Source organism: Hypanus sabinus, chromosome 21 (genome assembly GCF_030144855.1).
Source record: "Hypanus sabinus isolate sHypSab1 chromosome 21, sHypSab1.hap1, whole genome shotgun sequence".
Lineage (NCBI taxonomy): Eukaryota > Metazoa > Chordata > Chondrichthyes > Myliobatiformes > Dasyatidae > Hypanus > Hypanus sabinus.
This window is the reverse complement of record NC_082726.1, coordinates 63,334,475-63,362,014: the sequence shown is the minus strand read 5'-3', so window position 1 is coordinate 63,362,014 and position 27,540 is coordinate 63,334,475. Positions and strand designations below refer to the sequence as shown.

Genomic DNA, 27,540 nt, shown 5'->3' with positions numbered 1-27,540 from the left:
TAGCTGGAAGTTGTGGAATTCATTTCCACAAAAGGCTGTGGAGGTCAAGTCCTTCGATGTATTTAAACAGAAGTTGATAGGTTCTTGATTAGTGAGGGTGTTGTAGGTTATTGGGAGAAGGTAGGAGTATACGGTCAAGGGGTATAATAAGTAACAATGATGACTCAATGGGCTGAATGGCTTAATTCAGCTCCCATGTCTTATGGTCTTATCTCCTACTGGGAGTGATGGGAGCTTGGAATTGGAATTGGTTTATTTTCTCACGTGTGCCATGATAATAGTGAACTGCTTTTGTATTCCGTGCCATCTGGATAGATCATTCCACACATACTTATGTGGAGGAAGGGTGTTGCAGTTATAGAGAAAGGGTAGTACAGGTAAGTGAATAAAGTTCAAGGGCTACAAGGAGGAGATCAGGAATTCATCTTTTAGCGTATGAGATGTCTGTTAACGGTGGGAGAGAAGCTGACTTTGCATCTGGTGGTACGTGCTTTCTTTCTTTCTTTGGCTGCCCAATGAGGACTCAGCTCAAGCTCACTTAGCTGCGGACAGCTGTGCATCCAACGGGTCAGCAATTCGGTCCCATTGTCCAGCCCCAGAAATGTCCAGCAAATGGCTTCCAGTGGCCCCCATGCTCAAAGTGTTCTCCTCCTTCAGAAACACTCCATCGTGAACTTGACTGTAGAAGAGGAACAGACCCCTCAAAGCCCCTTTGCCTAGGTCAGTTCATTAAGCTTTGATGCAGTGACATAGCAGTTACAAGTGGCATGGTAGTGTTGTGCTTAGCATAACCCTCTACAGTGCCAGTGATCAGAAGGTTGGGGTTCAATTTCTGCTGTCTGTAAGGTTCCTTCTGAAATTATAGGGGTGATGTTAGTGATAGGGTTTTTGCACAGGGAGTGAGTGGTGGGTGTACTGTGGTGGTGGAAGAGGTCGTTTAAGAGATTCTTGGGCAGGCACGTGGATGACAGACAAATGGGAAGCAATGTAGGTGGAAGGGTTGGATTGATCTCGGAGTCGGTTAAAGGGTTGGCAGAACATCACGGACTGAAGAGTTTGTAGTGCACTCTACTGTTTCATCTTTTACCAAGTGACTAATTTTGTTGTCCTGTTTGTCCATAAAACCATGTCAAAGTGCAAGTAATTCGCTTTTCACATTGTCAAAGAGCTTAGAGACACTGTCAATACCTCAAGAATTCCAGCACGACAAGCCAAGATATCCTACAATGCCCTATCTTACTGACATCATAGGGGGCACCAGGCTCTGCGTTCTTTCTCAGCACCGAGATATCGAAGTATCATGTCAGTACTTTAATAATAAATTTACTTTGAACTTTGTCCTATCACTCATCTCCCTAATCACTCTCTCTTCAACATAACCTTTCCCTTGATAGTGTTTCTCTGTAAACACAAATCCCTGTAATTTTAAGCAACAGGCAGCCATTTAGCATGCTTTGTATTGCTGTTTGATGGTTCCTTAACTAAACAAAACAAGAAATCTTCCAAATTAAATCTCACTTGGGTCCTATAAGAAGCTGCTGGTTAAACAACTTGAAGGATAAAGGAGAGGTGGACAGATTTAGGGGTGGGATGCCAGAGAGTAAAACCTTATGAGATCTCTGCTATGTACAGTCTCAAGCCTGGCTGTGAAAGGAGTGTTGGGCATGGGGCTAGCAACCCCATCCTGTTAAAAACCCAGAGCTCAGCCTTTTCTCCTTGGAGCAACAGAGGTGACCTGATAGAGGTGTACAAGATGATGAGAGGCGTTGCTCGTGTGGATAGTCAGAGGCTTTTTCCCAGGGCTGAAATGATTGCCACAAGAGGGCACAGGTTTAAGGTGCTGGGGAGAAGGTAGAGAGGAGATGTCAGGGGTAAATTTTTTACAGAGAGTGGTGAGTGCGTGGAATGGGCCATACCATAGGGTCTTTTAAGAAGCTTTTAGATAGGTACATGGAGCTTAGTAAAATGGAGGGCTATGGGTAAACGTAGTAATTTCTATGTTTCACACCAGCAGAAGCTCCAAAGACCTCATCCTTGTATGATGGGCTGCACCTGGGGACAACTTGAAAGACTGGTCTGGGATAAAGGATTCTAGTGAACTGTCTTCGGCAACCTTGCCCCAGTAGGGGTGATGGGCTTTAAGTAAGTAAGTAAGACTGGAGGGTGCTGGTGAGCTGATGGGAATTGGGGAGTATAAAATCATATTAAATTCCTTACATGTGGAGTCACACAATGGGAAATTAGACCTTCAGCCCATCGAGTTGATGCAAACCATCAAACATTCAGATACCAATCATACACTGATCCCATTTATTTTTCCCACCAGTTTCTACCATTTATCTACACACCAAGGGTATTTATAATGGCTAGTTAACATATCAACTCACACATGTTAGGGGAGGACCTGTGGGAAACCCATGCGATCATAGCCAGAACGTGTAAACTCCACACAGACAGCACTGAGCCTGGGTCACCAACACCTTGGTGACAGTGGCTCTGCTCCTACGCACTAACTTACTCAGTTAACCTACTAACCCACAGGATGTGGGAGGGAACTGATGCAGTTGGAGGAAACCCGTATAGGCCCAGGGAGAACGCACAAACTCCACATAGACAGCGCCCGTGGTCAGGATCATACCTGGATTGCTAGAGCTGGGACACAGTAGGACTACCGCTCAAACAGAAAGGAGACCATTCTGCCCATTGCACCCAATCTATCCCTCCCTTCTGCACAAGGGCATGCGTCACGAGTCTTCAGGGACATGTCCAAGGGCAGCTTCGGTGCGATGAGGGTCTCTGTCTCTCCCACCTTTTGTGAGTTCGACACTCCACCACCCACTGGGTGGAAAAGAGTTCCCTCACCTTCTGCTAGTTACTTCAATGGCTTTTGACCCTCTTGTAGGTGCTTCTCATCGTGTGTAGGACGCTGATGATGATATGTACTTGTCTCACCCCTTGTCCCCTCTGCTCTAAGAGGTGGATCCAGCTGAGCTGCTGCCTCACAATTATTGACCCGGGTTCAGTCCTAACCTCCGGCTCTCTCTGTGTGGAGTTTGCATGTTCTCCCTGCGACACACACCACAAGCAGGACTTCCCAGTGGCCAAACGTTTTAATTCCCATTCCCATTCGGATGTGTTGATCCATGGACTCCTCTTCAGGGTGAAGCAGCAAACCTTATATTCCATCTGGGTAGCCTCCATCCTGATGGCATAAATATCAATTTCTCCTTCTGGTGAATAAATTCCCCCCTCCCCCATCCTCTATTCCCCACTCTGGCCTTCTCGCCTGCTTATTACCTCCGCCTGGAACCCCTCCTCCTTCCCTTTCTCCTAACGTCCACTCTCTCCTCCTATCGGATTCTTTCTCCTCTAGCCTGTGACCTTTCCCACCCACCTGGCTTCACCAATCACCTTCCAGCTAGCTGCCTTCCACTCCCCCATCTTTTAATTCAGCCATCTCCCCACCCCTGAGTCTGGCGGAATGTTGACTGTTTACTCTTTTCCACTGAGGCTACCTGACCTGCTGAGTTCCTTGTGTGTGGGATGCAGGTTTTTGTCCCAGTGCCCCAGTTTACTGTCTACTTGTGCCACTCTTTCTCTGTCACCGTTACACTTCATTCTGCATTGTTACTGTTTTACCTTGTTCTACCTCAACGCACCGTGTAGACAGACATACTTTATTGATCCCGAGGGAAATTGGGTAATGAATTGATCTGCATGAATGGTATGCAAGACAAGCTTCTCACTGAACCTCAGTACATGTACAGATACACGTGCCTAAGACTTTTGCACAGTGCTGTATTCGTAGTGGAATTGGTTTACTGTTGTCACATGTGGCTGAAATATTGGAAAGTTTGTCTTGCATACTATTGATACAGATTAAATCATGACAGTGCTTTGAACTAAAACAAGATAAAACAATGACAGAATGAAGTGTAACAGGTACAGAGAAAGCGCAGTGCAGGAAAACACTGAAGCTCAGGATCAGAACGAGGTAGATTGTGAGGTCAAGAGTCCATCGTATCCACAAGAAGTCCTTTCAAGAGTCTGATAACAGTGGGATAGAAGCTGTCCTTGAGCCTGGTGGCATGTGTTTTCAGGCTTTTATATCTCCTGCCCCGTGGGAGAGGGAAGTGGTGAAGAAGGATGACAGATGACCCGATGAGAGATGTACAAGATAGAGGCACAGATAGAGGGGATTGTCAGAGACTTTTTCCCAGGATGGAAATGGCTAATACAAGAGGGCATAATTTTAAGGTGATTGGAGGAAAAATATAGGGGAGATGTCAGAGGCAGTATTTTTATAGAGAGTGGTGGCTGCATAGAACGCCCGGCCAGGGGTGGTGGGAGATACATTAGGGACATTTAATATACTCTTTGACAGACACATGGAAATAAAAATAGAAAGGAAGGGTTAAATTGATCTTAGAGTAGGTTAAAAGGTCAGCAGGACATTGTGGGTGGAAGGGCCTGCTCTCTGCTCCGTGTTGAAGTATTCAGTTGCTAACATTACTTTCGCCACTAGAGGGCGCGCCCTGTCCGCTAATGCGCTCTCGCAGCTGCTCCGGACCTCACATCGAGCCGAGCTCAGGCTTTCCGCTCCTGGTGTGGGGGCGGTCAGATTTCTTCCATACACCACCCTGCTCATTCCTCCAGCGGGAAGAGGCTGATTTGGTGTTTCTACCAACAGAGACACAGGAGGGTGCAGACAGTGGAAAACGGGGTGAGGAAAAGAGCAAACCCGGCGGGTTGGGCAGCATCTGTGGGGGAATGGAACTGATAGCGTTTCTGGTTGAAACCCTGCATCAGGATCTTGCACTGCACCACTGAGTTCCTCAGGCAGTTTGTCTACCTTTATCGGTGATGTTTATGATGTCGAACATTAATCCAAAGAGACAAATTCAAAGCCCACTTAATTAATTAAAGATCGCACAAGTAACCAGAAAACTCTCGATAACTCTCATCAAAATTTAAAAGACTACTAGACAGGTATACGGAGGAATTTAAAGTGGGGGGGATACATGGGAGGCAGGATTTAAGGGCCGGCACAACATTGTGGGCCGAAGGGCCTGTACTGTGTTGTACTATTCTACGTTCTATGTAAAATTACAACAGGCCTACACAGTCACAAAGCTTTACAGCGACAGAGATCAGGGTTCAATCCTTGGCGCTGTCTGTATGATCTCCTGGTACTCAGGTGGGTTTCCTCCGGGGGCACCACCTTCCTCCCACGTTCCAAAGGGCGTTTAGAAACATGGCGGCACTCACAGGCTGCCCCCCCCCCCCCCCCGGCACATCCTCGTTTTGCAAAATGACGCACTCCACTCTGTGCTTTGACATTTTGGTGTGCACGTGACAACGTAATCTCTTTGGAAATCCACCTGGTTGATTAGTGCTTATGATGCTTTGAGTTGCTGCCACATAATTGGCTGATGATATATTTGCATTAATGAGCAGGTGAGCAGGTGTACTGGCTGGTGGAGTGGAGATACGTCTCTACCGAAGGAGGTGTAAGGCGCTCCTTCCCTCTTTTAGCCTGCAGGTCACCCTTGGGCAAGGTGTAGCACCTGCTTAGCCCCCGATCAGGGCCACGTGAAGCCACGGGAGCAGGTGGTGGCCGGTTTGTATGAGCAGCCGGTGCACGTCACAAGTCCTGGTTGTGTGACCACTGATGCCAGGCAGACAATCTCTGAAGAGTATTGATAATGGCTGGTGTCACCTGTCTTGTAAAGACACTGCACTGAAAATGTCAGTGGCACATCACTTCTGTAGAAAAATTTGCCGAGAATTCATGGAAAGACCTATTGCCTATGTCATATGAAACAGCACATAGTGAACATACAGGTATCAAACAAGAGAAAATCTGCAGATGCTGGAAATCCCAGCAACACACACAAAATGCTGGAGGAACTCAGCAGGCCCGGCAGTATCTGGGAAAAAAATAACATCGACTGTACTCTTTTCCTAGAAGCTGGCAGGCCTGTTGAGTTCCTCCAGCATTTTATGTGTGTTGCTTGAACATACAGGTATACCTAATAAAGTGGCCACTGAGGATACACACTTCGATAATAAATTGACTTTGAACGTTTCAAATACAGAGTTCTGTGTAATCACTAATGCTAACACCAACCAGTGTCCTACTGTACTAACTAAAGCACAGCAGAAGCTAGATCTCAGAGGCACATTCTTTTATATATAAATACATATATGCAATGCATGCTGCTGTGCCTTTAGATATTTACATGTTCAACACAATCACATTTCCCATTCATTAGTGGTGAACTGCGCTGAGACCTCTTACAATGCTGAAGTTGTAATGATGCCAAGAGGTTAAATGGGTTTTAATTTGTCTCCCAAACACAATAAACACAGAACTAATCTGTTTTTTAAAGGCTACTGAGAGGGTACAAAAAAATGAAAGGACACTCCATCTGTAATTAAAATAACATTGCAGTGGATGGGTGACCCGCAACTCTACCGGAAGCTGTGGACCTTCTGAAGGTTCGCTCTCAGTGTGAAATTGCTGACAGAGCCTGAGATCGTTACAGCAGGGAAATGGGGCCTGAAGCTTAATGAGTCTGCACTAATCTTCACTCTTGAGAGAAAATTTACAAGGATGCTGCCACAGCTTCAGTTACACCAAAAGGATGAACAGGTCAGGACTTTACTCCCCCGGAGTTTAGCAGAATGGGGGGGGGGGGATTTGATAGAGGTATACAAAATTAACAGAGGTATAGACAGTGCTGCTCCCAGATTTGACCACCCACCAGTTCAAAGTTCAAAGCAAATTTATTATCAAAGTACGTATATTCCTAACCACATACTACCTTGAGATTTCTTTTCTAGCAGGCATATACCAGGAGCAATTTACCAACAAACCTTCCCAACCTCCACGTCTTGGGATGTGGGAGAAAACTGGAGCACCTGTGACCACGTTGTCACGGAGCACCCGTGCAAACTCCACATGATGTCAGGACGGAAACGGGGACTCTGGAGCTGTCTAAACAGCACGAAGATCGAGGCTCCTGATCCTGCCGTGTAGGCCAAGCCTTCAATGCTGTTTATGATCAGAACACGGCCCCCAGAGGAATCTAAAGAGAGCTGCCTTGAGTCCACGTTTAAATGGTCCAGCTTAATACCAGAGAACATATACAGTATACAACCTGAAATTCCTACTCTTCGCAGACTTCCACGAGACCCCATAGAATGAATGATAGAAACATCAGAAACCTGAAGCCCCCCTGCCCCCTTCTATCACACAAGCTTAACTGTCATTCAACGAGATATGAATACCCAGGGAGACAGCCAAACCAGTGTTCCTTTGGGGTGAAGGTACAAGACACAGTACCAACAAACATACGCAGCACAAAACAGATATTAGCACATATAAGATAGCTGTAAACCCAAGTCCCTGAGTGTCAGGTCCTATAGATTGATGGTGAAAGGGGTGTTGTTGACAAGAACAAGCCTGCATCACTCTGATCATCACACACTAATGCAGCCGCAGACTAACACAATCCAGCTTGTCTTCTGCCAAGTGAGCTCTGGAGGGCAGCACTGACGGGAGGAGCAGCCCCTAACCCAGGATGAATCAACTCACTTTAACTCTGGGCTTCTTCTAACCTTGGCTCATGTGCCTGGATTAGTAGTCAGGGTAGAACAATTTGGAGTAATATTCTTAGCACCCCAATGGAACAGTGAAATTGTAATCAATTAATTGATTCATCTGGTATTAAAAAGTTAGCATTGTCAATGGTGTCCATTAAAATATATATCTGCCTCACTCACTAATATACTCAGGAGAGGGAGATGGGCTGAATGGCTTCTTCTAGTCTTTTTGTCCTTTTTTTAATGTGTGGCTCTCCTGCTCTGGTCTGCATGTGAGACTCTAGACTCCAATCAATAGATGGTCCTGAACTAGATTCATCTCCGGACCAATCACTGTTTATGGAAAAGAGCCCATAAGATGCTGGAAGAACTCAGCGGGTCAGACGGCCAGCTGTGGAGGGAAGCAGATTGAGACCCTCCATTCAGACTGAGAGATGTTCAGGTGAAGCGTCTCAACCTGAAACCTCAACTGCTCACTTCCCTCCAAAGAAGCTTCCTGACCTGTTGAGTTCCTCCAGCATATTGTGTAGTGCATCTACAGTCTCCTGTGTCTCCAGGGTAACAGACCCATCAATTCAAGAGCATTGGAGGCAGGAACCACATCAGCAGGTATCACCCTTCAACCATCAGGCTCCTGAACCAGTGTAGATAACTTCAGAAACCCCAACACAAGGAGCCTACAACTCATGTTCTCAGTATTAGTGTGTGTATCTATCTATCTATCTATCTATCTATCTATCTATCTATCTAGCTATCCATCTATCCATTCATCTATCTATCTGTCTATCTATCTATCCATCAATTTATCTATCCATCCATCCATCAACCTACTTATTTTCATCTTTTTTTGCAAATTGGTTGTTTGACAGTCTTTGTGTGTAGTTTCTCACTGATCTGTGTATTTCTTTGTTCTACTGTGAATGCCTGCAAGAAAGTGAATCTAAGGGGAGTATATGGAGACAAATACATATATTGAAAATAAATTTACTTTGAACTTAGAAAGAAAAGCAAAAAAACTGCAGATGCTGGAAGTCTGAAATAATAAAAAAAGAGAAAGTTGGGAGCATCAGAGTTAATGTTTCAGGCCAATGAAGTATTAAATCTGGTGAACCATCGTGGACCTGAAATGTTAACTTTGTCTCTCTCTACAGATGCTGCCTGACTTAATGATATTCGCGCTTTTAGAGAAGTGGACAGTAACAAACACAAAATGCTCAACACACTCAGCAGGTAAAGCAGCATTTATGGAAATGAATAAGCATTCGACGTCTCAGGCCGAGTGAAAGAGCCAGGATAAGAAGGTGGGGAGAGGAGGAGGGGGCAGTAATTACTGATGTCCCACTGAAAATAATTTATATTAAAAGGACAGAGGTTTTCATCTTCTTTCAGATGTCAGCAGACAAGCACAGTGGCCTGCTTCTATGGTGCTGGAATGAGTGGCAGCACTTGCACGCAGAGCCCAGCACGTCCTTAGTGGGGATTAACTCAAAAGGTGCATTTTGACATACACGTGACAAATACAGTAAACAAAGCTGATCTGTTTGGTAGTAGTTGAGACGAGGGTGTGAGGGAGAGATGGGAAAGGGGCTTGTTGTTGGTTTGTTTTGTTCTGTTGTTCCTGCTGCTCGTGTTGTTTTGCTGAACACTGTGAACCTGCTACATTAGACGCTGGAATGTGTAGCGACACTTGTGGGCTGCCCCAGCACATCCTCAGACTGTGTTGGTTGTTAAGGCAATCGGCACTTTTCGGTGCATGTTCCAATGCGCTCCGACAGATAAATGTATCTGAATCTTCTGGAGCGCCTAGGCGCGACTCGAGTAGCAGCAGTACGCTCGATGGATACGATTAACTATTCCCATTTCAGCCTGATACAGCAAAAAGCACAATTGTTTCCAAGGTCAGTACAGTCAACAAAGATGCCTCAATGTGTTTAAACAAACTATTGCTGCTTAAAGCCGACGGAAACAACACTGATTGTGGTCGGAAGTGCCCAAGGAGGACACCTGAGGAAGCACGGGTGAATGTCAGGGTTACAAATGCGTTTAAGGAAACGGGGTTTTAAACTCCCTATGCGGAAGATCTTGCTGGTGATGATCTCAGAGCCAGGGTGCTGAATCAGAGGGACATTAAGACCGCATACGTCCTTTCTTTCACAGAATCCTGGTTAACCCCTTCTGTACCAGATGCAGCGAACCAGATCGACGGGTTTACTATACACTGTCAGGATAGATCTGTAGAGTCTCTCAAAAGCAGAGGTGGAGGGGTACGCCTCGTGATCAACTCTTCTTGGTGCATTAATATATCAGTGCTGTCCCAATTCTGCTCACCAGACCTGGAATATCCAGCAGTAAAGTGCCATCCATTTTACCCACCACGGGAGTTCCCTGGGGTCATTTTGGTAGCAGTTTACATTCCACCTCAGGCCAATGTCAATCGGGCTTTAGAGGATCTGAGCAATGGGATCAACTTGCACGAAACAGCACACCCTAACGCCTTCACCATCGTTTTAGGAGATTTTGACCAGGCCAGACTGAAAAAATCACTAAGCAATTACCATCAATGGATCACTTGCAATACTGAGGAAACACACTGGACCGTTGCTACACCACCATCTAGAATGCCTACCGTGCTATTCCACACCCTCACTTCGGGATGTTTGATCACTGGCTGTACTTCTACTCCCTGAGTACAGGCAGAGACTGAAGTCTGCAGCACCAGCAGTGAGGACCAAGAAGGTATGGACAAGGGAAGCACAGGAGCGCCTACAGGACTGCTTTGAATCGGTGGACTGGACTGTATTCAGGGATTCATCTTCGAACCTGGATGAGTATACTGCAGTTGTTACCAACTTCATTAAAACCTGTGTGGATGAGTGTGTGCCCACAAAGACTTACTGTACATTCTGAAATCAGAAGCCGTGGATGAACCAGGAGGTACGCCGACTGCTGAAACCTAGATCTGTGGCAATCGAGTCTAGCGACCCAGGCCTTTACCAGAAAGCCAGGTATGATTTGTGGAGGGCGAATTCAAGGGCAAAGAGGCAACTTCGAATGAGGTTGGAGGTGACATTGGATGCCAGGCAATTCTGGCAGGTCTGCAAGACATTACTTCCTACAAAGCGAAACCCAATAACATGAATGGCAGTGATGCTTCACTACCAGATGAACTCAATGCCTTCTATGCCTGTTTGAAAGGGAGAACACAACTACAGCTGTGAAGATGCCTGCTGCACCTGATGACCCTGTGATCTCTGTTTCAGAGGCCAATGTTAGACTGTCTTTAAAGACAATGAACCCTCGCAAGGCAGAAGGTCCCGATGGAGTATCTTTCAAGGCTCTGAAAACCTGTGCCAACCAACTGGCGGGAGCATTCAAGGACATTTTCAACCTCACACTGCTATGGTTGGAAGTTCCCACTTCCTTCGAAAAGGCATAATTATACTAGTGCCTAAGAAGAATAATGTGAGGTGCCTTAGTGACGATCACCTGGTTGCACTCACATCTACAGTGATGAAATGCTTCGAGAAATTAGTCACGACTAGACTGAACTCCTGCCTCAGCAAGGACCCGGACCCACTGCAATTTGCCTATCGCCACGATAGGTCAACTGCAGACACAATCGCAATGGCTCTCTACACGGCTTTAAACCACCTGGACAACACAAACACCTATGTCAGAATGGTGTCCATTGACTATAGCTTAGCATTTAATACCATCATTCCCACAATCCTGATTGAGAAGTTGCAGAACCTGGGCCTCTGTATCTCCCTCTGCAATTGGATCTTCAACTTCCTAACTGGAAGACCAGAATTTGTGTGGATTGGTGATAACGTATCATTTTCGCTGACAATCAACACTGGTGCATCTCAGGATTGTCTGCTTAGCCCACTGCTCTACTCTCTATATACAGATGACTCTGTGGCTAGTCATAGCTCAAATCTATAGATTTATAGATCTATAGATTTGCTGACGATACAACCAACCATTGTTAGTAGAATCTCAGGTGGTGACGAGAGGGCTTACAGAAGTGAGATATGCCAGCTACTGGAGTGATGTCACAGCAATAACCCAGCACTCAATGTCAGTTAAGACGAAAGAGCTGATTGTGGACTTCAGGAAGGGTAAGATGAAAGAACACATACCAATCCTTATAGAGTGATCAGAGGTTGAGGGTGTGAGCAGCTTCAAGTTCCAGGGTGTCAAGATCTCTGAGGATCTAACCTGGTCCCAACATATCGATGCAGTTACAAAGAAGGCAAGACAGCAGCTATACCTTATTAGAAGTTTGAAGAGATTTGGCATGTCAACAAATACACTCAAAAACTTTTATAGTTGTACCGTGGAAAGCATGCTGACAGGCTGCATCACTGTCTGGTGTGGAGGGGCTACTGCACAGGATCAAAAGAAGCTGCAGAAGGTTGTAAATCTAGTCAGCTCCATCTTGGGTACTAGCCTACAAAGTACCAGGACATCTTCAGGAAGTGGTGTCTCAGAAAGGCAATGTCCATTATTAAGGATCGCCAGCACCCAGGGCATGCCCTTTTACCATCAGGTAGGAGGTACAGAAGCCTGAAGGCACACACTCAATGATTCAGGAACAGTTTCTTCCCCTCTGCCATCTGATTCCTAAATGGACATTGAATCTTTGGACACTACCTCACTTTTTATTAATACACAGTATTTCTGTTTTTGCATGTTTAAAAACAAAATCTATTCGATATACATAATTGATTTACTTGTTTTTTTATTTTTTTTGTCTCTGCTAGATTATGTATTGCATTGAACTGCTGCTGCTAAGATAGCAAATTTCATGTCACACATCGGTGATAATAAACTGATTCTGAATTTTGAATCTGAATATGATCCATCATTTGGCAGTGTGTAAGGGGGACATTTGTTCCTCTCAGTGATTCATTTCAAACTGTACTGGAGGCCAGGGACTCCTGTCCTTGTTACGTGGGCCACCAACAGCACTGAGGGGAACAAGAAGCTAAACGGTGGTGAGGTGTGGTGAATGGTTCGGTAGTTACAGTCTGCTTCTCTGAAAGCAAGTCAGGCGGCACCTGTGGGGAGAGAAACTTTTAATGTTTCAGGTCCATGATGTTTCATCAGATTTAACTCCTCATTGGCCTGAAGTATCAACTCTGATGCTGTCTGAGTATTCCCAGCAGTCTCTCTGGTTTTTATTTCAGACTTCCAGCATCTGCAAAATTTGATTTTCCTTTCCTACCTTTCGAATGGCTCTTGAATCGATGAGTTTGCCATCCTGGAGATGCACTCCCAAACATTACCGTTTCCCTGGGAATCCTGGGATGACTTTCATAAGTCTAACATGAATGTCAATAAAGCCATGCGGGCTATTTGCTGGTGTTTAGCTGAGTTGCATTGATTTTCAAACCAGAATGAAGACCTTTTTAACAAGCTTCAATGTGAAAACCATAAACCATCACTAGCCTACAAAAAAAGGCATTAACATTTTGTATTTTCTATCTCAATATCCACCCTGCAGTTAAAGGAAGAAAACTCCTGGCTTCCTGGAAGCCCCATGACTTCCTGTTGGCAGATTACAGCCATGTTTCTTGGGACCCTACAATCACAGAAAGGGGTTGTCAACAAGACCATAGACCATACGTCACAGGAGCAGAACTAGGTCAGTCAGCCGATTGAGTCCATCCTGCCATTCCATCATGGCTGATGTGTCACCCCTCTCAACACCATCTTCATGCTCTTCCCTGTAATCTTTGACACCATCACTAATCAAAAAAATGTGCAACCTGTAGGGATGATCTTATAGAGGTGTATAAGATCATGAGGGGCATAGACAGATTGAATGAGGGGCAATCTGATTCCACGTCCATTCTATCTAGGCCTTTTGACATTCACGATATACGCTAATGACCCGTGAACTCACGGGTAAGCGACCCTCACAGCAGTTTCAAGCTGGGGTTCTGACAAACCGGCCAGGTTAGGAAAGGATTGTTGTTGTGCTATAACCTCCAGACGACTACAACTGGCAATGAGGAGAAAACGCCCAGGGGTAACTCACCGTCAAGCATCCCATCAGACTCTGCTCGAAGGGCCGCTGAAACGCTCGTGGGTCGCCACACCAGTCAAGCAGTTCGGTCGCTGCAGTCTGGAAGTTTGCTGGGTTCTGTAGGTGCTGTGGGACGGAGAGAGATCAGCAGAAACAAGATTTCAGTCTGTATATATTTATATTTGTACATACTTATGAATGTGCACATGTGTTTGTGTGTGTGCATGTATGTGTTAGTGAGTACATACATGATACCCAGTGATCGCTTTATTATGTAAACCGGTAAACCTGCTTGTTGATGCAAATATCTGCTCAGCCATCACGTGGCAGCAATTCAATGCATGAACCATGCAGACATTATCAAGAGGTTCAGTTGTTGTTCAGACCAAACATCAGAATGGGGAAGAAATGTGATCTAAGTGACTTTGACCGTGGAATGATTGTTGGTGCCAGATGGGGTGGTTTGAGTATCTGACAAATGGCTGAGCTCCTGGGATTTCACACAAACCATCTCTAGAGCTTACAGAGAATGGTGCAAAAAGAACAATCAGTGAGTGGCAGTTCTGTGGGTGAAAATGCCTTGTTAATGAGAGAGGTCAGAGGAGAATGGCCAGACCGGTTCAAGCTGACAGGAAGGTGACAGTGACTCAAATAATCGCACGTTACCAGTGGTGTGCAGAAGAGGATTCTGAACACTCAAAGTGTCAAACCTTGAAGCAGATAGGCTACAGCAGCACATGAACATAAACTCAGTTACCACTTTATTAGGAGGAGGAGGCATCTAATAAAGTGGTCACTAAGTGTAATGTGTGAATGTATTTGCATATATGCACACACATGTCTAAGTATTTATGTGTGTGCATGTTTGTACAGAACCTAACCTGGCCCCAACATAATCAATGCAGCTAGGAAGAAGGCAGGACAGCAACTATACTACATTAGGAGTTTGAAGAGATTTGGTGTGTCAACAGAAACACTCAAAAACTTCTATAGATGTACCACGGAGAGCATTCTGACAGGCTGCATCACTGTCTGGTATGGGCCGGGGTGTTGCTAATTCACAGGACCAAAAGAAACTGCAGAGAGTTGTAAATTTAGTCCGCTCCATCTTGGGCACTGGTCTACAAAGTACCCAGGACACCTTCATGGTGCGGTGTCTCAGAAAGGCAGCGTCCATTATTAAGGACCTCCAGCGCCCAGGGCATGTCCTTTTCTCACTGTTACCATCAGGTAGGAGGTACAGAAGCCTGAAGGCACACACTCAGTGATTCAGGAACAGCTTCTTCCCCTCTGCCATCCGTTTCCTAAATGAACACTACCTCACTTATTTAATATATATTATTTCTGTTTTTGCACAATTTTTAATCTATTCAATATACATATACTATAATTGATTCATTTATTATTTTTTCTTCTTCTATATGATGTATTCCATTGAACTGCTGCTGCTAAGTTAACAAGTTTCACATCACATAAATAAACTTGATTCTGCACACAAGCAAATAAGACACTCACACCGAAACTCTCCCAAACACAGATGAATATAGAAACACACACACACACACACACACACACACACACACACCCTCTCTCTCCCTCCCCCCCCCCTTTAACTACTACTCTGTTACCAGTCAAGATGATGGCTTATCTTGGTGAATGAACCGAATAAAGCTTTCTTTGTTTCCCTCTCAGCTGAGACCTACACTCAGTCTTCAGTCGTGAGTTTGAAAACGTGCTGTTTCACACGGATAAGGAGGGAGGAAACCGGCACTTCAGTTTCCAAAGCAAAAACCGAGTTTGGGAGAAGAAGAAAACCTGTAGAGTATTGACCGCTTCTGCATCAAAATTACAAACCACATCTAACATGAACACTTGGTAGAAATGTCCTCAAGGGCCTATGGCCTCACCCAGGCTCCTGCACTTCTCGGAAATGTCACAACATCTGGTGCTTGCTGCTCGACTCATTGATTCTATGCTGATTCACAAATAAATACTGCACCCCTACAGAGTTATTTAAAGCAACGGACAGCTTGGTGGAATAAAAGAGGAGAAATGCCTCCAGAAGCAAACGGTGGGATTGCCCATGGATAGAAATGTCCAAAGAAGTAATGAGCTCAGTCCCCATCAGGAAAAGCCCTCCCCACCAGTGAACAAACCTACAAGGAGAGCTGCTACAAGAAAGCAGCAACACCCAGGACCCCCACCATCCAGGCCATACTCATCTCTCACTGCTACCATCAGCAATGAGCTACAAAAGACTTAGGTCCCACACCACTAGGTTCAGAACAGTTATTACCCTCAACCATCAGGCTCCAAGAAAAGTGAGGATAACTTCCCTCCAACGCTGAACTGATTCCACAACCTATGGACTTATTTTCAAAGACTGCGACTTCTGTTCTCAGTGTAATACATTTCACATGTATTTACCATGGTTACTATTTCTTTTTTATGTATTTGCACAGTTCTCTATTTTTGCACATTGGTTGTTTGTCCGTCTCTGTGCATAGTTTCTCATTAACTCTATTATGTCTCTTTGTGTCTGCTGTGAATGCCCTCAAGAAAATGAACCACAGGGTTGTAGATGGTGACATATACGCACTTAGATCATGAAGTTACTTTGAACTTTGACTCGCAATAATTCCCTCAGGAATCAAATGGGAGTTGAACAGAAGCTTTATTATCAACAGATTCAAGATTTAAGTTTGTTTACTGACTTTCTTTAGTACACAAATATAAAGGAAAACAAAATGAATCGTACTCCAGATCCGTTAAAGCAGAAAAACACATCAAACTTAAAGAATACAATAAAAAAAACATGGAATAAATATAAATATGGAAGTAATCCTATATGTAGAAGTGCAGTAATCAGCCCGATGGCTTGGGAGGCAACTGAGGGGGAATTAATGGTAGATTCAATAATCTCAGTCCATGAATTCAGACTCAAACTAAAATGTAAATCTCTCAACTTCAGATTCCTTCCGTGGTCTCTAAGAAGAGGTTTCATATTTCACCACTTCCTTCAGCTTCAACTACTTTTCAAACTTCCCCAGAGTAGAGATACATAATTAAACTCTGGAGCTACAATTATTAGAAACCAAAATGTAATAAGAACTGGCCTTGAAAATATCTGAAGTAAACTGTATATGCAAGCTTAATGACCTTGTTTTCAAAATACATACCTGAGTAAAATAAATATATTTCTATTACAGTGCAGATACAGTGCAGTAACAGGCCCTTCTGTTCCAAGGAGCCAATTACACCCATGTGACCATCCTGGATGTCAAAGAGTGGCAAATCTGTGGAAGTCTCTGCCCAGTGAAGCAGTGGAGGCTATCTCAGTAAATATATTTAAGACAAGGTTGCAAAAATCCTTGCATAGTTGGGGAATTAAGGGCTATGGGGAAAAGGTCGGTAAGTGGAGATGAGTCCATGGTCAGATCAGCCATGATCTTACTGAATGGCAGAACGGGCTCAACAGGCCAGATGGCCGACTCCTGCCCCTATTTCTAATGTTATGTTCTTATGACTTTGGAATGTGGGAAGAAACTGGAGCACCCTCATCTCCCAGACGTGCTCGTTGACCTGCTAAGTTTCTCCAACAGATGGTTTATTGCTGGAGGGTATATTTAAAGTGGAGGTTGATAAGTCCTTGATTAGTAAGGGTGTCAAAGGTTATGGGGAGAAAGTAGGTGAATGGGGTTGAGAGGAGTAATGAACCAGCCATGACTGATGGGCTGAATGGCAGACTTCTGCTCCAATGTCTTACGGTCTCACTTCCTGAGGATGTACCCAAGTGATTGCCCTTGGCTTCCAGGAGTTTGTGTATTGATTCACTTAAGCAGTCACTTGAACTCCTTACAGCCAGCAGTGGGAATTAAACCCAGCTCACTGGCGCTGTAAAGCTTTATGTTGCTATGCCACAAGGTTGTCCTTGATAAGGTGTACTTAAAACATATTCATCAGGTGTGCATGGCCAACAACAAAGGACTTAGTGAATGAAGGGTCACGTTTATAACTGTGAATGCTTTCTGAATGGTTTTGTGTGAAAGATACACACTTACTCCTTTAAACTGTAAAAGATGTACAGCACGAAGCAAGTTAAAGTTTTACTGTTATGACTTCATGACTGTAAGTTCCTAAGAGGTTATCCGTCTTGGCAAAACATTCCAGTAATTGCAGGCAGCTGACAGATTGAATTTCCTCCTCTGCCTTCAACCTTTTATTATTTCTTGTCTGCCTGTTTAAAACATGTGTCCGATTCTTTGCAGTATCCTGCCCCTTAATTCTTCCCTCCTGTTTGTTCCAAGCTCATTCACAGGGTCTCTGAAGATTAGTTCACAGACTGATATTAAATAAATGGCAAAGGAGCCTTCCCACTTCCCTCCTTCTACACCACACTGTTACCAACTCTACCCTTCCCAACTTATTCCCCAACACGATGAGTGAACAAGATGAGTGCGTTCTTAGCGAACATAATGCGACCATGTTTTGACCTATAGTCATCATGAAGAAGCACCGGTGCAGGTGGAGCAAACTCTCCCGAACAAACTTCCATTAATCCATAGAATTGAGGTAGCGCAATGTTATTACAACACCAGCGACCCGAGTTCAATTCCCCTGCTGTCTGCAAAGAGTTTGTACTTGTTCCCCATGACTATGTGGGCTTCCTTCGGGTGCTCCAGTTTCCTCTCACATTCCAGACGTACCGGTTAGCAGGTCAAGTGGTCACATGGGTGTAATTGGGTGGCACTCTTTGGGCCTGGAAGGGCCAGTTACTGTGTTGCATCTCTAAGTAAAAGAGGCAGGAAGTTCTCAGTGACTTATGACTCCAAAGGAACCGCTTGAATTCTCCCACTGGACTGCAATGTTGACTTAAAAAGATGAACATAAAATGAAATAAACATAAATAAATAAATACCAGCATGCATTTATGACATAAACAGCAAGCACTTGAAAAAGTGGCATAAAATTTAAAGGAATCACGAAGAAGCCAGAATAACAGAGTGCAGGGAGGGAAGGAGTACAAATTGGCAGATGACTGGTGAAGACAGGTGAGGGGAGGGATGAGGTGAGAAGCTGGGAGGTGATAGGTGGAAAGGTTACTGGCTGAAGAAGGAATCTGATAGGGCAGTGGACAATGGGGAGAAAGAAAGCAGGAGGGGCACCAGAAGGAGATGATAGGCAGAAGGGAAGGGGCAAGTGGGGAGCCAGAAAGTGATAGGTTTCAATGGGATTCCACCCCCCCCCCCCATCTTTTTGAATGCCACCGAGTATAGGCCCAGCCCAAGGACACATGATGACATTTTCCACAGCGGATTAGGATGAGGATATGCTGGTAGTTAAGACAGATGAAACATTTCACTGCATATTAATATGTGAAAAATACCCTCAGTAGCCATGGTCACTATATCAGATACCTCCTGTACCTAATAAAGTGGCCACTGACTGTACATTTGTCATCTTTTGCTGCTGTAGCCCTTCCACCTCAAGGTTTGACTTGGTGGGTGTTCAGAGTTGCTCTTCTGCACAACACTACTGTAACACGTGGTCATTTGAGTTATGTATTCGTGGTCCTCTGCTTCTGTCCGAAGTGTTGTACGTTCAGAGACGCTCTTCTGCACAACACTTCTAACACAAGGTTACTTGAGTTACTGTTGCCTTCCTGTCTTGGCCATTTACTTCTGCCCTCTCTCATTAACAAGGTACTTTTGCCCACAGAACTGGAGGGGGCACTATATGATTAACATTTTTCACACTTTTCTCTGTAAACTCTGGAGATTGTTGTGAGTAAGCATCCCAGGCGGTCAGCACTTACTGAGATACTCAAACCACCCCATCTGGCACCAGCAACCATTCCATGGTTAAAGTCACTTATATCACATTTCTTCCCCTTTCTGAAGATTGCTCCGAATGACATCTGTACCTCTTGACCATCTCTGCATGCTTTTATGCATTGAGTTGCTGCAACATGATTGGCTTATTAGATATTTGCATTAACGAGCTGGTGTACAGATTTACCTAATAAATTGGCCACTGAGTGTAAACCTGAATTTGAATTAATGTCTGATCTTCATTCTTCACGGTGGTCTCTGTTAGTTCCAGTATATTTTTCAGCTGGCTGTATCTGAACAGGGCGAGAGCTCTGACACAGAGCGCAGTTCCCCCTTGGGGGCCAGCCAGCATTAACGGCAGCTGCCTGGCAGTGACCCAGTGGGAGCCTCTGCAGCATTGTATGTGTCTGTGTGTCAGCAAGTCGGAGAGGAAATAAAATGGTGCAGCCACTCTGCTTGTTTAAGGCACACCCGTTTAAAAAAGGAAGATTTTCACATAAATATCCAGATGCTTCATGACGGAGAGGCAGTGTGTTTAAAGGAACACGTTGTCTGGGATCAGGGCCGTGGCCCGTGTGTTCCACAAAGCTTGCTTAATGTTTGCAAGTGGATGAGCTGGACTTGCCTGCCAGCTGGGCGCACCTAGTGAGAAGCAACCCTTGCTCGTGTTATTCACAGCTTTAACGATGACGGTTGTGTTGTGGTGCTACAGAGCATGAGATGAACGAGAAAGGCACCAAACTGCAATCCACTCCAGCAAAACAGCGAACGACGAAACAGAGAGTGCAGAATCAACCAATTGTTACAACACAGAGGGGGGCCAACTTCAAGTAGAACAGCCCTTTGGCCTAAGACGTGGTGCTGGCTCTTTGACACACTCTAAGTTCTAACCCTTCCCTTCTACTTTCCCATTATCCATGTGCCTATCAACATGCTTCATAAATGTCCTTAATATATCTGCCTCTACCAACACCCTTGGCAGCACATTCCACGTAATCACCCCCTCTGTTAAAGAACGTTACCTCTGACATTCCCCTCTATATTTCTGTCCAATCACCTTAAAATTATGCACCCTTGTGTTAGCTATTTCTACCCTGGGAAAAGTCTCTGGCTGTCCACTATCAATGCCTCTTATCATTTTATACACTTCTATCATTGTATCCACCTTCCATCTTCCTTAGCTCTAAAGAAATGAAACATAGCTGCTCAATCTAGACTCACAAGTCAAGTTCTCTAATCCAGGCAACATCCTGTAAATCTCCTCTGCACCCTTTCTGAAGGTTCCACATCCTTTCTGTAACGACGTGACCTGAACTGAATACAATTCAGTTATGCAGGCTAACCAGGGTTTAATAGAGCCGCAACGTTACCTCACGGCTCTTGAACTCAACCTCTCAACTAATGAAGGCCAACACACCGTACACTTTAACTACTCTATGAATTTGTGGGGCAACTTTGAAGGACCTCTGTTTGTGGACCCCAAGATTCCTCTGTTCGGCACACTGCTAAGAATCCTGCCATAAGCCCTGTATTCTGCCTTGAAATTCAGCCTTTCCGAGTAATTCACTTCACACTTCTCTGGGCTGAACTTCATCCTTGAACCTTTATGCTTCCTTATGGCTCAGCAGCTTGTTTTGCCCATTGCTCCTCAATTCCTTTTTGAAAGCCTTGCTCCACTAGCCCTACAAATGATGAGCTCTAGATCACAAAAACTCTCTCATTCTGTAGATTCAGACCTGCATTTGCTACAGGCCTGGGTGCATTGCTCAAATTCAGATACACTAAAGTGTAAAACAGAGTTCAGATACTTAAAAGTATAAAAGAGAGGTGAGAGTGGATATTGGAGCACCAGGAAACCAAATTGGAGAGATAGTAATGGGGGTCAAGGAAATGGCGAACAAATTGAATAAGTAAGTATTTTGCATCAGTCTTCAATGTGGAAGACACTAGCAGTATGGTGGAAATTCCAGGTGTCAGGGGTCATGAAGTGTGTGAAGTTACTATTACTTGAAAGAAGGTTTTCGGGAAACTGAAAGGTTTGAATGTAGGCAAGTCACCGGGTCTAGATGGCATACACCCCAGGGTTCTGAAAGAGGTGGCTGAAAAGATTGTGGAGGCATTAGTAATCATCTTTCAAGAATCACTAGATTGTGGAATGGTTCTGGAAGACTGGAAAATTGCAAATGTCACCACTCTTCAAGAAGGGAGAGAGGCAGAAGAAAGGAAACTACAGGCCAATTAATCCGACCACAGTGGTTGGAAGATGTTGGAATCAATTATTAAGGATGAGGTCTCAGGGTAGTTGGAGGAACATGATAAAATAGGCTGTAGTCAGCATGATTTCCTCAAGGGAAAATCTTGCCTGACATATCTGTTGGAATATTTTGAAGAAATAACAAGCAGGATAGACAACGGAGAATCGGTTGATGTTGTGTACTTGGATTTTCAGAAGACCTTTGACAAGGTGCCACACATGAGGCTGCTAACAAGCTACAAGCCCACGGTATTACAGGAAAGATTTTAACAAGGATAAAGCAGTGGCTGATTGGAAAGAGTGGGAATAAAGGGAGCCTTTTCTGGTTGGCTGCCAGTAACTAGTGGTGTTCCACAGGCGTCTGTGTCAATATTCCCTCTAATTTGTAATGACCAGTGTATGCAAAAATCTTGTGGTGTGCAATTTTTTGAAAAGTGACAACATGTGTGCACTGAATAATTTCTTCAATAAAAACAGAATATAAATAAGCCAGTTCTAAAATCTGCAGAGAAATCATCGCAAACTCCAGGTTGTCAACACTGTCCGCATCAGAAACTAGAAAAGGAAATGTGATTGTGTACGATCGTGAAATATACTTAACATGCCAATGACGTAGAAGGTGACAACCTTTTGTGCGCAGTTTAAATTCCTTTGTGTGCTAGTGGCAACAGATGTGTGTGCATGCGTACGCACACACCTTAAAGGGAACAATGGTCTGTGTTGGGACCGAATTTTTTACAATATATGTCAATGATTTGAATGATGGAACTGATGGTTTTGTCGCAAAGTTTGCAGATGATATGTAGATAGGTGGAGAGGCAGTTAGCTTTGAGGAAGTCGAGAGGCTACAGAAGGGTGTAGACAGATTAGGAGAATGGGAAAATAAGTGGCAGATGGAATTTTAAGGTGTCTGGAGGGAAATATAGGGATGGATGTCAGAGGTAAGTTTTTAACACAGAGAGTGGTGGCAGAGGCAGATACATTAGGGACATTTAAGGGACTCTTAGATGGGCACATGGATAGAAAAATGGAGGGCTACGTGGGAGGGAAGGGTTGAGTTGATTGTGGAGAAGGTTAAGAGGTCAGCATGTTGTGAACTGAATGGCCTACAGGATACTGTACTGTTCTACGTTCTAGGAGCCAATGGGCCACGTTTGCAATCTGTAGCATCCACAACACGCATTGCAGCTACTTGCTCGGGTATTATTTATTTAGAGATCCAGCACGGAATAGGTGCTTCCGGCCCTTCAAACCACAACGTCCCAGCATCCGGTCCAACCCCAGCCGAACCACGGGAGAATATACAATGACCAATTAGACGACCAACCACTACGTCCTTGGACGGTGGAAGAAAACCCACACGCCCGCGGGGAGATGTACAGAGACTCCGTACAGGTGATGTTGTAATTGAACGGCAAACTCCGGCAACCCGAGGTAATAGTGTCGCGCTAATCGCTAGCTACTCCAGGCTCCCACAGCGTCTCCCGCCACAAAGAGGGACAAGGGCTGTAGGTGCAGTACAACATCAAGACCTGTCGTTTCTCCTCCACACTGCAACTACTTTGACCTGGAAATATGTCATAAATGAGTGATAGGCAACAGGTGCTGATTTGCCAGGAGTGCTGGTAGAGGCAGAGACTCACTATGGACATGTAAGAGACTCTTAGGCATATAGCTGATAGAAAAAGGGAGGGCGACATGGGAAGGAAGAATTAGATTGATCGTGGAGTAGGTTACAACATTGTGGATCAAGGAGCTGTACAGTGAAGTACTGTTCTACGCTCAGTGGCTACTTTATTAGGTGTCTTCTGTAGCTAATACAGTGGCCACTGAGTGTATGCTGGGTCTTCTGCTGCTGTAGCCCATCCACTATAAAGTTCAACATTGTTCAGAGATTCTCTTCTGCACACCACTGTTGTAATGCGTGGTTATTTGAGTTACTGTCCCTTTCCCGTCAGCTTGAACCTGTCTGGCCATTCTCCTCTGACCTCTCTCATTAACGAGGGGTTTTCACACACAGAACTGACACTCACTGAATGTCTTCTGCTTTTCACACCATTCTCTGTAAACTCCAGAGACTACAGTGCATGAAAGTCCCAGGAGAACAGCAGGTTTTTAGATACTCAAACCACTCCATCTGGCACCAACAATCAATCCACAGTCAAAGTCACTTAGATCACATTTCTTCCCCAGTCTGATGCTTGGCCTGGACACCAACTGAACCTCTTGACCATATCTGGATGCTCTTATGCATTGAGTTGCTGCCACCTGATTGGCTGATTAGACATTTGCATTATCAAACCTGTGTACAGGTGTACTTAATAGTTATAGAATCAGAGAACCCTATAGCAGAGAAGACAGGCCCTTTGGCCCATCTAATCAATGATGAACTATTAATGTGCCTAGTCCCATCAACCCATACCTGGAGCATAGCCTTCATACCTGTCCCATACACGTACCCATCCAGATTTCTCTTAAATGTTGAAATCAAACACACATACACCACTGGAAGCTCATTCCACACCCTCACCATCTTCTGAGTGAACAAGTTACCCCTTATGTTGCTCCTAAACATTTTACCTTTCACTCTTAACCTATGACCTCTAATTCTATTTTCACTCAACTTAAGTGCAAAAACCCTACTTGAATTGACCTTATTTACATCGCTCATAATTTCATATAACTCAGTAAATATCTCCCGAATCGTCTATGCTCTAGGGGATAAAGTCCTAACCTATTCAAACTTTCTCTTACCTCAGGTCCTCATGTTGCGGCACCAACCTTGTAAATTTTCTCTACGCTCTTTCAATCTCATTGACATCTTTACTGTACTAACCAAACAGCGCACAGCACTTCAATTAGCCCTCACACTTGTCTCATACAAGTTCAACATTAAATTCCAATTCCTGTACTTAATACTTTTGATTTATGAAGTACCAAAAGCTTTCTTTACAACCCTATCTACCTGTGATGCCACTCTTAAGAAATTATGGATCTATATTCTCAGATCTTCTGGTCTACCCCACTCCTCAGTGCCCCACCACTCACCATGCAAGTCCTACCCTCCCAAAGAGCAACACCTCAAAATCGTCTGCATTAAATTCCACCTGCCATTTTTCCAGCCGGTCCAGAACCCACTACAAGCTTTGATAGCCTTCCTCGCTATCCACAATATCCCTGATCTTGGTGTCATCGACAAATTTGCTAATTCCATTTACTGCATGATTAGTCAGATCATTGATATAGATGACAAACAACAACGGACCCAGCACTGATCCCTGAGGCACCCCACTAGTGACAGGCCTCCAGTCAGAGATGCAGCCATCTACTACCACTCTCTGGCTTCTCCCCCAAAGCTGATGTCTAATCCAATTTACTACATTTTCCTGAATGCCAAGTGACTGAACCTCCTTGACCAATCTCTCATGTGGATCTTGTCAAAGGCCTTGTCAAAGTCTATGTAGGCAAGATCCATTGCCTTGCCTTCAGCAATATTCCTTGAAAAACCTCGACACGACCTACCACGCACAAAAGGGGGATGAGGGGTGAGACACTGTCGTGGAGTATTTTTTCCTTACCTGTTTAATACACTGCAGTCGATCATTCGTCTGTTGGATGTGTCTATCCATTGACGTTACTGTGTTCATCTTTATTCTCTCTTCCTGCCTTCTACCTGTAAGCCATTAAACTTTTCCACTCTGCAAAACAAAAAAAAGGAATTACTGGTTGGGGATCTGAGAGCCCAGCTAATGCACTCAGGCACATTACAGACGGCTCAGTGATATGTCTTTGCCGGATGACATGTGATGACAGTGAGTGAGTGAGTGAGCAGGAGGCGACATTCCATTGCCATGATGTCGCGGAGAACAGCTGACCTGACCAGGTCGGCACCAACCCCTTCTGCAGGACCTGTGCTCTCAGCCCATTCAACAACACCGTGCTGCAACCTTTACTTCTGCAGGGATTCCCTTTTGAGTTTAACTCCCTTACTTCTCCCTCCACTGCTTAGATTAGTGATAGGTTAAAGTGGACATCCTATAAATAAATAACTTAATAACTATACGCACACACTAACAGACTCTCCCAGACACAGACAAATATAGCAACACACATACAAAGTCACACATACTGTATTCACATGCGAGAGAAAATCTGCAGATGCTGGAAATCAAAGCAATACACACAAAATGCAGGAGGAACTCAGCCCAATACATCGACTGATTACTTTTTTCCATGGATGCTGCCTGGCCTGCTGAGTTTCTCCAGCATTTTGTGTGTGCTGCAGTATTCACATCATCTCTTACACACATACACACACACACACACACACACACAAGTTGAGTCTATTGTTACATACACAACTATATGCATACACAGGCTCATCACATTAGACACATAATATTCACAAGAAAAACATATTACATAAAAATTACGCAAAAATTACTCAAGGAAAAACATAACTAGAGGAAAAAAACACCCATTGTTGTGTGAAGTGGTCATAGTGTTACTATGTTGAGCTAGTGTTCAGAGTTTGGCATCAAGAACCAAGCTATTGAAGCTGTTTTTAAACCTAGTGGTGTGGGATTTTATGCTTCTGTCTAACTGTAACTGGCATTGCCTGGATGGTGGGGAGTTTTGATAATAGCTGCTGTTTTCAGAGGCATTTTCAAGTTGATACTACAGGTGGTAGGAAGGGATGTATTCCTGATGTAATGGATTGAGACCACCACTCTCTGCAGCTTCTTACGTTTCTGTGCACTGCAGTTGGATCCACAGGGAGCAAACGTTCACACACATCAATAAATATATCCAGGAAGGTAGATTTATTGCTTAATGCTAAAAGGTTTGAGGGATTAAGGGGGGAACGCTGGGGTTTAGCATTTGGATGATCACCTGTGATCAGCCTGAAGGACAGAGTGGCCTACTTCTGTCTCTATATTTCACAGAGAAGCATTCTGAGGGTTTGGAGCCCCCGATTCCAGCACGGCTGAACTCTGGAAGCCAAGGTGCTTGTGTAATTTCTCAAAGACATGGCCTTAAATCCTAGCGGTCGGCTAAGTCAAGATGTGATTTCAGGAAAAAAAGTCATCAGGTAAAACTGTTACACTAACAAGATAGAATTGATTATGAAACAAAACTGTAATTTGATTGAAGCATGCTAAAATATTGCTAAATATAGAAGCATAACTTTTCCACAAAGATTCTATCACATACACAATGGATCTGAATAACAAGGCCTTTGGCTCTCTCTGGAAAACACTACAAAATTTTTCTCAAAACCACAAGAGTAATAAAGAGGTTGGAGAAAATTCCACCCATTTCAGCTTCCTCCAGTCTCCCTCAGGAATTTTGATGTAAACAGTTGCCTTCCCACCCTGCCTTTATCTGACGTTCTGCTCCAATCAGATTCCCCAGACCATGGTGAGCTACTGTTTACTTGGCCTATCTTAGTCTGATTTATCGTCCCTCTGCGAACCAGAAAGAAAGTCTTCATTCAGACAGACGGCTCAGTTGTTTGAAACAACGGTGACTGGGATCACTGGAAATAAGTCAAGACCTTCACATGGTCTTCCACACAGAACATTCGGTATGAACTGATCTTGATGCGACCACAGAATCTCGGCTTGGCTGTAATCATTCTTACCATCAATGTAAACGTTCATGCTCCGATCCAACCACATGACTTGACCATCTCTAGCGAAACTCTGGCTCATCCCCCTCCCACTCCTCCAACCTTTTATTCAGGCTTCTGCCCCGTTTCTGATGAATGGTCTCAGCCTGAAATGTTGACTGTTCATTTCTCTCTATAGACG

The 27,540-nt window shown here is 44.4% G+C and overlaps 1 protein-coding gene across 14 annotated transcripts in view; it reads right to left on the bottom strand.

Annotated features, from left to right (window-relative positions):
* The window catches only part of zmiz1a (zinc finger, MIZ-type containing 1a), a 409,121-nt gene that overhangs the window by 151,358 nt on the left and 230,223 nt on the right, over nt 1-27,540 (bottom strand). For 13 of the 14 annotated variants that reach the window (XM_059946721.1, XM_059946717.1, XM_059946729.1 and 10 more), the window contains 2 exons: nt 25,306-25,425; nt 13,655-13,768 (listed from right to left, as the gene is read on the bottom strand). In XM_059946721.1, coding sequence (XP_059802704.1) covers nt 13,655-13,768; nt 25,306-25,374 — 183 coding nt within the window. In that variant the 5' untranslated portion in view covers nt 25,375-25,425. The remainder of the gene's footprint in view (nt 1-13,654; nt 13,769-25,305; nt 25,426-27,540) is intronic. The other variant, XM_059946730.1, reaches the window with a different exon arrangement.